General features: G+C 58.7%; 1 protein-coding gene across 3 annotated transcripts in view; it reads right to left on the bottom strand.

Annotated features, from left to right (window-relative positions):
* Window positions 1-14,949, bottom strand: part of AHRR (aryl hydrocarbon receptor repressor) — a 76,994-nt gene that overhangs the window by 40,716 nt on the left and 21,329 nt on the right. For all 3 annotated transcript variants that reach the window (XM_024118504.2, XM_024118507.2, XM_055086496.1), the window contains exon 4: window positions 3,038-3,129. In XM_024118504.2, coding sequence (XP_023974272.1) covers window positions 3,038-3,129 — 92 coding nt within the window. The remainder of the gene's footprint in view (window positions 1-3,037; window positions 3,130-14,949) is intronic.

The following is a 14,949-nucleotide window of genomic DNA, read 5'->3' as shown; positions in this document are numbered from 1 at the left end:
CTGCTGTGGCCTCTCCCGTTGCGGAGCACAGGCTCCGGACGCGCAGGCTCAGCGGCCATGGCTCACGGGCCCAGCCGCTCCGCGGCATGTGGGATCCTCCCGGACCGGGGCACGAACCCGTGTCCCCCACATCAGCAGGCGGACTCCCAACCACTACACTGCCAGGGAAGCCCCACAGTCACTCTTAACGTCTTTGTCAGCTCTAAATCTTATAGGAATTGATGACAGTTCATCTTCAAGAGACTGAAGATTGGAAATAAAACCTAGGATTTTCTTGTTATTGTTGCTTGGTTTGCTTATTTTGCTCTGTTTGGGAATATTTTTAACTTGAAAATTAGTCTCTAATCCCAAAGTTTGAGAATCACTTCTCTGGCAGTGCTGTGAAGGGCCCTTGTCATATAACCAACCCTGATTCCAATCAAAGGGAGCTTCCAGAAACATCCTGTGGCTACAGAGAACGTTGGATATGAAGGCGGCCGCTTCAGGAACTGCTGGACCTCATTCTCCAAAATGGAGCAGGCGGGTGGGCACCCTTCTGGCCCGGCCAGAGAGCCCAGTGGGCAGGGTGTGCACCAGGGCAGGCTGTGGTGCCCAGAGCAGATGGGCAGCAGACCCAGACCCCTCAGCCTCAGGACCTCTTCTTGAGAAAGTCCACCCGGCGGGTAGCTCCCCAGACGTCCCCAGGCCAGACACAGGACGCACCGCCTCCCCTGGCCCCAGGCCCCCAGGAGCTTGTGGGGACCTGGGAGTCAGGCCTGGTCATCCCATCCTGGGCTTCAGCCTCAGCCAGGACGCAGGGCGGCCGTCCACGCCCTGAGGCCCCAGGGAAGACTTAATAGTCCAGGCTTCGAGGCACACCCACGAGCAGAAAGGCCCAAGGCGCCCCCGCCCGGCCCGCCCCCCGTCCCCCACCCCCCGCCCGAAGGTAGGACAGCCTTGCGGTGCCGCAGCTCTGCACCCACTGGAGAAGCAGGGAGAGTGTGGCCCTGGGCACAGAGGTGAGGACAGTGCCCTGAGCACTAACTGGGAGATGGGCTGTGTGCGTTGGCTTCTGTATTTATAGCTCAGAACAAAGGTTTAAAAAAGATTTTATGGCTAAGATGTCATTTTAATTTTGAACATGAATACGAAAAAGAGCAATACGAGCTATCTTTTACCAAGAATAAAATTCAAACTGGCAGGACATTTTTCAGCTCCATGTTCACTAGCACTGACAGAAAAAACAGTTGCAAAGGAAAAATAACAATATTTAAGATTTGCTTCCTAAAACCCTGATGAATAACGAATATGGAAACACTTCCTGTACCGAAGGCACGACATCTCCAAAAGCTCGCTGCTCTGAGGCCCACACTCTGCTCCCGACGGCTCCAGGGCTGGGAGGGCCCCGGCTCCCCACACAGGAGACTCACACGTGAACCCCGGTGCCTGCAAGAATGTCGGTCCTCGCCTGTTCTTATCTCTTTAGACAGCAAAAGGCCCCTAAGCTCACAGATCCTCAAAGCACATCCAGACCCCTCAGCAGGGGCCGCGAGCTTGGGGGGCCGTGGGGCAGGGCTGGCGGGGCGCCGTGGCCAGGCAGATGGGAGAGCAGAGGGCTGCACGCGGTGCCCGCACGATGAGAAGGTGCAGCGAGGGGAGGGGACGGCAGGGCGAGGGCGGCCCGAGGAGACACGGGCAGGACTGCAGGAGCCGGTTGGCCACTGCTGACCGCAGCCGGAGCCCGGCCACCAGTCCCGCCACCTGTCGGTCCATCCTCTCTTCCTGGTCAGCGTTTGGCGCTTCTAGTAAAAAGCTGGAGTAACGTGGAGGGAGGCTGCCAGCCCCCGAGGGGCTTGGCTGAGGTGGGACAGAAAGGGCATCTCGTGGGCTCCCTTCCTCACGGCGGGGGCTGCTGGGCGGGAGGCGCTGTCGGGGCCGCGGGGGAAGTGGGGTGCTGCGGCCGCTGCCGTGCTCAGCCGCGTGTCTCCGCGGGCGGAGCGCAATGTGTCCCCTGCGAGAGGCGCTGGCCCGGGGGGCCGGGGACGTGAACGGGAGCTGACCGCCGTGATCCTTCCCGTCGTGCTGGCGAGGGCGCCGAGCCCAGAGCGACAGGTGCGGGAGGGGCTCCGGCCCACGGAGCAGCCTGGCTGCAGAGCAGCGCCTGGAGGAAGCCGATGGGCTCCTGCCCGGCGCAACTTCTCCCAGCGGAAGCGGCACCAATCCTGAGCCACGTCTGCCCCTCATCGGGTCAACCTAACAGACGCACCGAACGTCGGGGGTGCGGAGGGCATCGAGGATGCCGCTGGCTTCCCGTGGGGGCAGAGCTGCCCACCCAGCGGGGCTCTAGGGCCCGAGGCGGACAGGCAGGGAGACACGTGGGCCCGGCCTCTCCTGGCACGGCCAGGAAGCACGGCCCCAGGGTCACCTCGGCGGCCGGTTGAGGGGCAGCCTGCCACGGGCTCCTCTCCCTCGGCACCCACACTGTCCTGTGGAGGGACGGCCTGCACACCCCCAGCCCCTTGGAGGAGGGGCAGACCAGGGCCTGGGTCTCTCTAGCGGAGGAGGCCGCGGCACCCTCGCTCTGTGACTTGATCCAACCCAGGAAGCTCCACCTCCTCTTTTCTTGTTTAAGAAACTGACCCACGAGCAACGGGGTCAGGAAAAGCAGTTCAGAACCAGCCGGCCGGGTCTGTCTCAGGTGAGAAGCCCAGCCCCGGCGTGACGCCCAGCGTGTAGTACCAACAACAGGGCGGCTGGCTCGCCCGCTAGACCTGGGACGCACAATGCAGAGTCTTCTGTCCTCACTTTGAGCGGTAAAAAGCCCGCTCAATTTTTCATTAGGTTCTCCCGTTGACAAGTAAAACCAGAAAATGCAGAACGGAAAACGATTTTCAGATTTGAAGCTCATGGGCCTCGAGGTCACCGCCTGTGTTGCCCCCAGGGGTTCCTGAAGCCACACCCTGCAACCCTTCCTGAGGCTTAACTTCCCAGTGGCTGTAAGCGGTCACAACCTAGGCCCACGGGGACACGGCTGCACGTGACACGGGCGAGGGCTCACCTCCAGCAGCAGCCTTCCCTCCAGCACGGCAGACCCTCCACGCGGATCCCTGTCTCCTGGTGAGGGGGCACCGGCCGCCGGCTGCTGCAGGGCTGTCGGAGGAGAGCACAGTTAGTGACGGTTCCCTGACGTTTCTCCAACTTCCACCCACCCTCCGCAGGCACGCTGACCTGTGGTCTCCTCGCTGCCCAGACACCCAGGGCGGAGAGCGGGGCAGCTGGGTGGGAGCCGGGTGACATTCGGGGGGTCGGGCCTTCACGGCTGGGCCGCACCTGAGGACCCCGCCCCACTCTGCTCCCCCAGAAACTGCACTCCCCCTCCCCTCCTGCAAACCCCTTAACCCCCCTCCCCACCTCAGGGACCCCCGGGGCTCCCCAAAGCTCCCCTCTCAAGACCCAAGCGTGGGCAGGTCCCCAAACTGGACACCACTGGTCCTGGTAACCAATCACCGGCCGGGACCCCCACGTGCCCCTCACCCATCCCTCCCTCCTGGAGTCCCCGCCCCTCGCCCAGAGCGGAGCAGCCAATGCCCCCGGCGGGCGGGCGTCCCCTGCAGGCTCACGCTGCCTCTCCCAACCCCCCCCCCGTCTGGCCTCACGTCCACTTGGGGTGAAAAGCTCAGACAGACAGATGTGCAGGTCAGACAGACGGATGGCATCCACGTCCCAGCCCCTGGCGCTTGGTGGGGGACCCCCAACTCCGCGCTCAACATCATCGGCACCTGGGAATTATGGGGGCCGCTGGGGGCTGCTGAGGGCACAGGCATTAAAGGGGGTCCCGGCCAGGACCGGGCCTGGCGCTGATGCCTCTTGGGAGGCCGGGAGGGCTGTGCCTACCGTTTCCCTCATTTAGGGGAAGTGTCAATGCCACCAAGGGCCCTGCAGGCGGTCCCTGACTCGTCTGGTTTGGGGGTAAAATATAACCACAGCACGGGACTCTCCAGCATTTCTCTTTCAAAACCAGCAAGCTGTGCTGAACTTTCCCTCCAGGGCACATCCGCTCCCCCAGGCGCTGGTCAGAAATGCAGGGTCCCAGGCCCCAGGACAGCAGGCCCCCGACGTGCTCTCCAGGTTGGGCCAGGACCACTGTGGACCGAGACCCCTCACACACACAGACACACACACACAGACACACACACACACACACACAGACACACACACACACACAGGCAGTGGCCAAGGTGACCCTTCATTTACACCCCTGACGCCAGGCTCAGGGCATCCACAGGGGCAAAGGGCACGATGCAGAGGCCCCTGGACAGAGCCCCTTGGTGGCCCTGCCGTGGCCTTCAGTCTCCGCCGGCCTCTCCGTCCCTCCCTCTCTCAGAAGCTTCATCGCCTGCCTCTCCTGCGCTAGGTAAAACAAGAAACGAACCCATTTCCTCGAGGGAAAGCAGGTGTGTTCTGGGAAACACGACAGGCACACCCGGGTCCCTGGGCAGAGATGCAGACGCCGCTGTGTGTGCGGCAGACGCCCAGGCCTCCCTACCCAAGCGAAACCCGCCAGCAGCCAAGCTCCCCTCGAGGCTGCTGGTTTTCAAGGCAGTGAGACAGCTCTGAGCAGAGAAGCCAGAGGCGTTAACTAACGTTTAATCCATTTTGTGCTCCACTCTTTTCAGAAAGCTGAGAGGTGAATGCATGAAACTCATAGAGCTCGGATTAGTCAGACCCAGGAGGAGCCCACCGAGAGGCGCCACGTCCACGAGGGAACCTTCTGGCGTCAGAATGCTCCGAGCCTCTGACAGAGGGTCACAAAGACCCTGTGCTCTGCTCTCACGGGCTGAGAAAGCGAAAGGAGGGAAACGCCGACCGGCGGGGGCCCGGGTGCCACTCCCACCCCACCCCTCCCCGCAGCCCCCTGACAGCACAAGGCCACGTCTCCCAGCTGGGTGGGCAGAGCCCGTGGGGTCACAGCAGCGGGGCTGGGGGCAGGACCCCGCCTCGGTGCGCCCAGGGGCACTGCCACGGTCCAGACCGCCAAGGCCTGCCCGCCACACACGCCGCTGCACGGGCCGCCCCGGCCCCAGCCAGCTCCCCGCCCCCGTGCGCGCTGCGCCGAGGGGAGGGGGACGTCGGCACGGGGCTTCCCTGCTCTCCGGGCCCGCGGACGCCGAGCGGGCTGTGCTGCCGCCCACGGCCGGAGGCTGGGGAGCCCCAGGCGGTGACGTCACCGCGGCGGACGCGGTTCCCCGACCCCCGCCGGGACCCAGCCCCGCTCCGCGGCGCACAGACGGATGCGCTCAGTCGCCCCCAGACGTGCAGGGGCCGCGGCCCGCGCAGGGGCAGCCGTGGCGGGGCTGGGCGCTCCCCGGAGGCGGGCGGGCGGGGGCCCTCCTAACCCCCCTCCCCGCCCCCCCACGCGCTCCCCAGCCTCGCGTGCGCCCCCGCCGGGCACCCGCACTTCCCTCCTCCGCAGCCGCATTCCGCGGGGCACGCCCGGCGGGGCCTCCTCGGGCTCCTGTCACGCGATGGAGCGTCAGCGCCGCAGTGACAGCCGCCTGGCCCCCGGCCAGGGCCTCGCGTGCGAGCAGGGCCGCCAGCGCGCCCCACCCCCAGGCCTGTGGTGAGACTAGAAGAAACCGAATGTGATTCCGAGGCCGTCCCGGAGGCCCAGCCAGGGTGGGGGGCGCCTTCCCGAAAACTCATCTGAGCCGACAGCCCCGGCCCCCAGGTCAGGAGCGCCCGGAAGCTGACTCAGGGCGCAGCGAACTCCAGTGCGGGTGGGGGCCCCGGCCGGGCCCGCAGGCTGCGGGGGCCAGCCCTCTTCCGGGTGGGGGGCAGCCCGGGGGGGGAGCAGCCCCGAGAGGGGAGCGCCCGAGGCGGGGGGAGGAGCCCGGGCGGCGGGGGCAGCGCGCGCTCGCAGCAGCTCTGCCCGTCACCTGGGTCCGGCGGCTCGCCCCAGCGTCTCGCCCCAGGGTGCCGCGCTCTCCTCTCCCGGCTGCCAACGTCTCACCGAGGCTCTGAGCGGGGCCCTGAGGGGAGGCAGGGCCCTGGGCAGGGGCCTCCCTCGTGACAGGGGCAGCCCGCGCCCCGCCTCGCCCCGCCCCGCCTGCTCCTGGTCGCCCCTGGCAACAGGCCCGGGAGAAAAGCTGGCGGGGAGCAGGTGTGTGGGGCCAGGGTCCACGGGGAGCTGGTGCAAGTGTGCAGGGAAGGGGGCGCTGTGGCCCCCGAGGCCCCGCGAGGAGGGACGTTTGGGGACGGGGTTGTGGGGAGCCGTGCCCCACGGCCCGGAGCTCGAGGCGTCCTCTGCGGCCCAGCCAGGGGCGGAGAGGCCTGCCACGCCCAAGGGCCTCGTGCCCCTGGTGAGCCGCTGTCCCCAGAGAGGGGGCCAAGCCCCATGAGACGGGACCCCGGTGGCGCCCGCGTCCCTTCAGCCCCACCCTGCGGGCAGGCGGCCCTCCCCCTGCCCAGCCTGGCCTGAGGGCCAGTGGCAGGTGGGAGCGGCCGAGAGCCCTGGTGCCACGGAAGCCGTCCTCCCTCCCGCAGGGCAGAGCCCGAGCCGCCCCTCCCGGAGATGAAGGGGCTCCCGGGGGCTGGCGCAGCCCGGCCTGGACCCTGCGACCAGCCTGGAGCCCTGGCTCCCTCCCCACTCAGGCCCGAGCTCGGCCGCACTTGAGGTTCTCACTGCCCGGTCCAGGCTGTCCACCAACTGGCTGTAGAATCAACCGGAACCAGCCTTCCTCTCACTTCCTTGATTTCTTGCATACCTGAAAAGGCTCATTTGGAACAGAGAGAACGCGAGGAATCGTCGTGGAGACAGTGGGCGTCCCTGTGAATATGCTGCACACACAGCCGTAGGGGGAGGGTGAGAATGGAAAGGCCACTGCCCTTTGGGGCTCGGACTGGGGCTGACTGCACCCCGCCGCCCCATCCGGTACCCCGCTTCCTTCCGCGTTCTTCCCACAGAGGAGACTCAGGGCAGTTACCACCCTGGGCCGAGCCCTGGGCCATGGGCACCCCGCCCCCACCAGCAGCTTCTCAGGGCTCCTGTGCCTGGGTCTGGCCCCTGAGGGGTGCCAAGTGCTCCCGGTGGAGGAGAAACCAGAAGACGCCCCATCTCTGCCCCTAGACGGTGCGTGGCGCCCAGAAGCCACTTTGCTCCCAGCCAGCTCCTCAGGGGACAGGACAGGTGAGCCCAGATCGTGGGGCACGCTGAATTTGGGGCGTGTAGGGCTGTCCGGGGATTGGGGTACAGGACTTCTGCCACCCGGGGTGATTGCGAGAGAAGCTGGGGATACCACGGGAAGCTGGGCTGAACCCCCGCTTCTGACCAGCTGCAGATCCTGGGGTGGATAGGTCCACGTCCACAGCCCAGCCCCTGCTTTGAACGAACACACGCCTGGTAAAACCTGGCATCATCTCAGCATCGAGGGAGCACCCTAGGCTCTGCGCTGTGCTCTGCACAGCACACATGGCCTTGGCACCTGGGTCGTTTCCCCTCCAGCCCTGGTCCAGCAGCGCGCCGGGCCCCAGGCCCTCGAGTTCAGGGCTGACATCCACGCTTGTCCGCGTGTCCCTCTGGAGGCAGCTGGCACGACCAGGGCTCTGCCCTGCTCTCCCCCACGATGTGCCCAGAGGGCAGGGTGGAGGGAAACAGTGAGCTTGGAGCTCCCGGGACCCCAAGGGGCAGGCATGCCTTCCACTTCCACTTCTGCCCACTTCTAGCCCAGACCCCCTCCAAGGCCTGCTTAACAGAGGAGCTCGGGCTCAGAGCAGGGGTCCTGGGAGCCCAGCGCTCCCATAAGACGGGCGCGGGCTGTCGTGAGGATCCAGCAAGGACAAACACCTGAGGAGCTCCGAGCGGGGTGGGGCAGCGGGTGCCCCGTAAATGTCCTGATGTTCTGCGTCCACATCTTGTTGCCGCCAACTCAGCGCCAACCTCCACGAGGCCTGTGGATGGATGCCCGTGTCCCCAGATGCCTGGCCCCCCTGGGTGATGGTGTTCGGAGGGGCCTTTGGGTCACAAGGGTGGAGCCCCACGAATGGGATTAGTGTCCTCATAAGAGACCCCAGGGAGCTCCCTCACCCCTTCCGTCGTGTGGGGACAACCCAGAAGCGGTCCACGCCAGAGCCCGACCGTGGGGCACCTGACCTCGGACCTCCAGCCTCCAGGACTGGGAGTGGTAAAGGTCTGTGTATTTGTCACAGCAGCCGAGCCGAGTAACCGGCGGGGCAAGTCCCTGGCGGCCGTCCCCTTCGTGCGGCTGAGACTGGTCACCCGGGGGCTGGGTGAGCACGACCTTCCGGCGGGCTCCCCTGTCACCTCCTGCGGGGGCCCGGCACACCCTCCTGTGAGACAGAGGTCCAGGGCGTGGAGGACCGACCGCCTTCACAGGCCGGGCTGCTCACCGGCTCCACTCACCACCGCTCCCAGCACCAGGCCCCACTCTGGGTGACCCTGGCGACAACTCTCGGGGCCCAGAGGCCACATGAGGCCAGGAGTTGACAGGAGCCCCCAAGAGCCCCAGCTCCCCTCTCCCGACACCCCCTCTTCTCCGTGATGAGCGGGCGTGCGTGGGGCTCCCGTGCAGTGCTGCGCGCCTGCCGGGGGGGGGCCAGTGACCAGGCCTGGTGTCCGGGACGGGGCCAGAGGGAGGGCGTGGAGCTCCCCACCCCACTGTGCCTTCAGACCCCGATGCAATCCTGGCCCCAGATTAATGGACCACTTCAGTTTTCAGACATTCAAACTCTCCTCCCTTCACTTTTCAAGAACTAAACGATAAACTCCTTGTTTTGCCTTTGGAAGACGGACATGAATCATACAGGCTGGAAGAAAGTGCTGTCTGCAGAGGACACTGCTGACTCTCAGTCTCCTTCCGGACAGGTGGTTTTCTGCACCTGGGCTGCCAAGAACAGACTTGCTCGCCGACTTTTGTGCTCTCGAGTCCAGGTGTCCGCCCACCCAGCACGGGGAAGGTGACAGGAAGCACTTGGGAATGAAACAGCAGGAGCCAGAGGAGCTCTTACCGAATCACGGAGGGAGGCGGGTTGGGGAGGGGGCACCAGCAGCCCGTACGGGCCGGGGTGCCCGTCCTTCCAAATCCCACAGTTAGGCTGCGGGAGAGGAGGGGTTCAAACTGCCGGTCAAAGCCCCAAGTTCAGTTAGGCGAGAAGAAACATCAGGAGTGTGAATAAACGTGCTCGTTTCACGCAGAGCCGTGTTTAGAGAACAGAAGAGTCTACCCCAGGCTTACACTGCATCAGCTCATGCATTTTCCTATGGCCGGGTCATTCGCTTGCCCACAGTCATTCATTTCTCCAGCCCCCGCCTGGGGGCAGAGGCGAGCACTGAGGGTCCCAGTGTGGCTGGAGGAGGCCTCCAGAGGGGGTGACTGAGCAAGGCCTAGAGGAGAGAGACCAGCGGGCCGGGCGGTGAGGAGGCCGCAGGTGAGCCGGGTCAGCAGCCCCCAGGAGCCCCTCCCCGCCCTCGAGACACTTGTCCCCACAGGCTGCTCCCCCACTAATCTTAGCGTCCATTGACGTTTCTGGCCTGAATTATTCCTGCAACAGTTACCAGCTGGGGATTTTATAATTCACCTCTTCTCTCTACAGTCATCCATCTAGAATGGATGTATTGTTAGGAAGAACCTTCTCTTAGTATTTATTTATTCATTCATTTATTTATATCAGTGTGGATTTATGGAATCCCATTTTATTCGCTGGATTATAATCCATCACCATCCTTATTCATCTTAACGCTGAAACTGTCCCAGACCTGGCCAGGGGAGCCCGTTCAGGATGGCTTGTGTCCCAGGGCATGTCTCCTCACACTCTGAGCACGGCCTGCTGTCCAGCACGGACATTCTAAACTCATCTGTCCTTTCTCTGCTCCAACTCTAGATGGAGGCCAGAAAGCCTCCTTTTAATGGTGAACCATGTCTGGAAACCGAGATCTGAATGGCCCTTTCAGCAGACAGAGCTAGGGGACACACACACACACACACACACACACACACACAAACACACACACACACACACACACACACTCTTATATGTGTGTGTGCATAATGTGAGTTCACACCGATACCTCCAGTTCCAATTCTACACCACAGGATTCAGTACAGAGTGGACTTATTTTTCCTTTAATATTTGATAGAAATTGCTTTAATTCTATCTGGGCCTAGATTTTCTCTGTGGGAAGATTTTAACCACTGATTCAAATGGTCATGTGACTATTCGGGTTTTCTATTTCTTCTTGAGTCAATTTTAATAAGCTGTATTTCTAGGCATTTATTATGTTTTCAAATTTATTGGCATAAATTTGTTCACGATAACCTCAACCCATCTTTTAAATATCTGCAGCATCTATAATTGTGTTCCTTTTACATTCCTAATACTGTTTGCTATTTTTCCTGGATCAGTCTCACCAGATCTTTGCGGTTTTTTCATTTTAAAGGAACTCTATTGTAATGTTTCCTTTCTATTTCACTAATATCTTCCCCTCTATTATTTCTTTTCTTTGACTCTCCTTTTGTTTTTTTTTACTCTTCTTTATCAAAACTACAAAACTGAATGCTTAGCTCATTAATTTCAGCCCTCCTTCTTTTACATATAAACACTCAAGGTTATTTATTTCTAAGAATTACATTAGCTGCATCCCACACATTTTGATTTATAAATATTTTCTCAGTTCCATCATGCTTTCTTCTTTGATCTATTTTATTTATAAATATGTTTATTTCCAAATATATCAAGGTTTTCAAGTCATCTTTTTTATGGATTTCCAGCTTAACTGCCTGAAGGGCTCACCATGCATTTTTCATGGTTTTGTCTTACGAAATTTATTGTGACTTGCTTTATTGACCAATATGGTGTTTTTTTTTTAATAAATTTTATTTATTTATTTGGCTGTGTCGGGTCTTCGTTTCTGTGCGAGGGCTTTCTCTAGTTGCGGCGAGTGGGGGCCACTCTTCATTGCGGTGCGTGGGCCTCTCACTGCCGTGGCCTCTCCCGTTGTGGAGCACAGGCTCCAGACGCGCAGGCTCAGTAGTTGTGGCTCACAGGCCCAGTTGCTCCGCGGCATGTGGGATCTTCCCAGACCAGGGCTCGAACCTGTGTCCCCTGCATTGGCAGGCGGACTCTCAACCACTGCGCCACCAGGGAAGCCCCGACCAATACGTTTTCAATATATTTACAAGTTCCATGTAGGTTTGCAAAGATGTGAGTTCTGAGTTTCAGAGTATAGTGTTATGTAATGTCCATGAGATTAACCCTTTTTTGCATTGTTCAAATCTTCTATAATCATTACTGATTTTTATTTATTTGCTCTGTTAAGTACTGAGAGAACTATCTAAAATCTTTCTCTCTGATGATGAATTCATGTATTTTTCCTTGTAGTTCTATCAATATCTGTTTTATATTTTTGAGATTATGTTATTAAAGGCACACAAATTTAAAATAATTTTCTTTGCTTGATGAAATAAAATGTTTAATCATTCCTAATGATTATTAAATGATACTGTCTCATGATCTTCAATAGTGTTTTTCATCCCCAAATCAATTTTTTGATATTAATATAACTTCATCAGATTTATTTCAGTTCATTTCAGTTTCCAATATCTTTTTCCATCCTTTTACTTTCACCCTTTCTGTGCCTTTTGCAAACAGATATAGTAAATCACTTTAATAATCCTTATCTGTTAGTTGGCATGTTTAGTCCATTTACATTTATTGTAACTAGTGACACATTTGGAATTTTATGCTTTCTATTTGTCCCACTCTTTCACGTTTCTTTTTTCTCCCTTCTTGTCTTTTTTCTTTTGACTGTTTGTATTTTCTCATTCCACTTTTCTCTCTCCATTAGTTTGAAAATTATACCTTTCTGTCATCTTGATGGTTATCCTGGAAATTTTATTATGAATTAGTTAATCAACCTCCAAAGTTAATTAATACAAGAACCGTTGAAATCTTTAACTCAAATCTCCCACTCCAAATTTATATGCTATCATGGCTAGGGATTTATTTCTCTCTTTTTTTGTTCTTACAATACACCATTACTACTATTTTATACATCAGTGTTTGCTTTGATGGAAGAAGGGCCTCCTTGGAGGGCTGTGCTGTTCATCCCACACCCCCACCTGCACCAGGAGAAGGGTGGGGGCTCTCTCCTCACCTGATGCCCAGTGAGAGGGGCTTCATGATGGCTCTGTGAGGGCCTGCCACGTGCCTCCAGGGGCTAGTGGGCTGAGGTCTCTCTACACTCAAGAAATCCAAAGGAGGTTGGACTGAAAGTGAGAAGTACCACGTGCCCACCAGCAGGTCAAAGATGTATGTTTCCTGGGGAGCAGGTGGGGCTACAATGTCCAAGCACTGGCCTAGGGTGTCTCAGGTCCTCCCAGGAGGGTGCCTGGAGACATGAGAAGAGACTTCAGACCATCTGACACCCAGGCTATGGAAGGAAACACAAACAACCAGCTGGAGAGGATGGGTCGCCCATGTTGGCCACCGAGGCAAACAGACCCCCAGGTACATGGTCCTCAGAAGCCAGGAAAACACCAAGACCACCCAGGCTTGTGTGCCAGCTCAGGGCAGTGCCAGTCAGGCAGGAGCTCTCCCAACCTTCACCTCTTCTTCCCGCTGCTACACTCCAACCCGGAAGGGCCGGAAACCATGGCTCCCAGTGAGGCAGGACCTCAGGGAGGAGCAGCCGAGCTCACCACCAGGCGCCCCCACCCCTGCCTGCTGGAGCCTCTGTGCAGGCGGGGAGAAGGCTCACACTTGAAATACTTTGAGAGATTTAACTGTTTTGACTGAAAGGCACTAAATGACCCAGAAGGGACCAGGAAAGTCTGGGGCCACCCCCGGTCCATCCAGGGGCAGCGAGAGAAAAATCAAAGCTGTTTTCTGTGTCCTGGGGCGGGGGGGGACACAGGAGTGTGTGTGTGTCCTGAGGAGGATGCAGGTACCAGGAGAAAGTGAACGAATGAGTGAATGAACCACCAAGAGCCTGCCTCTCCCCTGGGCCAGACTCACCTTTCAGAGGTAATTAAGAGATGATGGGGGAAATAAAACCGGCACAAAATGATCCAGGGTGATCTTTCTGCAGGATGGCTCTGCAGGGGCCTGCCTGGGGTCTGAGGTAAGAGGCAGGTGTGCACACAGCAGGGCCGGCTCCCTCCCCTGAAGGCCCTGACACAACCCAAGACAAGTGTATCTTTGCTGGAAATGCCCCGGGGAGGCTGTCTTCCAGAAAGTGTCAGTGATAGAGGGAAGGGGGCTCCGGCAGCTGAAGGGCTGGAAAGTAAACGCAGCAACGACCCAAATCCAATCCCTGGCGGGAAGGAATCCACCAAACACTCCACGTGAAGAGGGAAAAATCAGGTCCCAAACCTCCCTCCCCATCACATCATCACAGGGGCCTCGGCCCCTTTGACAAAACCCCACACTCAGCAGAGCCTTACTTCCTCACAGCTCTGAGGCCAGGAGCCCAAGCTCAGCTTCCAGCGAGGGCTCTTCTGCTTACAGACGGCCGCCTCCTCACTCTGTCCCATGAGGCCTCAGCCGCAGGGGACAGGAGAGGAGAGGGCCCTCTGGTGCCTCCTCTTACGCGGACGCTAACCCTCCGGGATCAGGGCCCCACCTCGTGACCACTTCCTACCCTAATTACCTCCTCTGAGGCCCCATCTCCAACACGGCCACACTGGGGGTACGGCTCAACATATGCCTTTGTGGGGGACGCAGACATTCGGTCCATGACAGGGCTCATCAGGGGAGGATAACTCTTCAGCGAAAGCTGAAAACCGGTACAATTTAGCTTAATAATTGCATACACTTCACTCCTGGGTTACAGGATTGCTAAGTCTCAAGGAGCATTTCACCTCTGACCTGCTAAGGAGCACTGCATCCTGTGTGGGGTCCCGGACACATCTCATGATGTGAGGGCTTCTGGACCTCCCCGCTGGGTGGGGCTGAAGCAGACCCGCCCAGCCCAGGTGAGCCAGGGGCCAGGATCGACCCCATCACAGAGGGTGCAAGTGGACAGAGGCCCAGATCCAGGCCAGGGTGCGCAGTGAAGCGGGGGCAGCGGCCTTGCAGCGTGGAAATCTCCAGATTTTCATGGGAAGCTGGAACCGTGCTCTCCCTTCCTTCTTGCCTGCCGAGGCTGTCCCCTCCCTCTGGTGACTCCCCGCCACCGACAATCCTGCCTGCAGGCCACGTGTCAGGCCTGGGTGAACCGCAGGCCCTTGGTCAGCTCCACGCTGGTCCCCACTCTGGGCGCTTGAACCCCAGAGCCAGTGAGTCGCCCAGCTGGGCCGACGCCGCGGTGCAGACCGCTGCTGGGACCTCACATCCTGGGCCACGTGTCCTGGAAGGAACCCATCTCCGGTCCCCCTCAGTGTCCTTCATGTTCTCCACTCACCCACCCACCCTCCCTCCCTTTTCTTTTATCGACTCCCAATTTCCCCTCTTTCGAACGGTGAAATTTGCAATAATGGAAAATCCCTCTCTTTGGCAGAAGCAGACGGTTTGTAACTTAGAAGCGCCAGCCCTCAGTCTATGCAAAAACCAAATAAATTAATTAAATAAGCCCACTGCCTTTTAAAAATCCATGAAAGTCAACACCAACACAAACAGTACAAACAAATTTTCAGGCCATCATTGCCCTTGGAGGTTGGAACTTTCCAGTTCATGTCCTTCCCGAAGGTGACTTTTTATGGAAGCTTTAATGAAATTAGTTTATCCGTTTCTGAGTCAGGAAGCACAGATTAAGATCCAATTTTTATAGCTTGGCTTTCTTCTAACTATGCAGAGGACATGAATTCAGGAAAATATTTAGACTTTCCCCTAAAAGGTACAGCTTGAGGGGGATTACAAACTTGGGAATCTTTGGGAGAAAGGTGTGACGGAGAAACCAAGTTCATGAGCTCACCCCGCTGTGACCTGCAGCTCGAGGGCTCAGCAGACCTGACGGGC

Source organism: Physeter macrocephalus, chromosome 8, assembly GCF_002837175.3.
Source record: "Physeter macrocephalus isolate SW-GA chromosome 8, ASM283717v5, whole genome shotgun sequence".
NCBI lineage: Eukaryota > Metazoa > Chordata > Mammalia > Artiodactyla > Physeteridae > Physeter > Physeter macrocephalus.
Note: the sequence above shows the minus strand (reverse complement) of the source record. Positions and strands in the feature narration are given on the sequence as shown.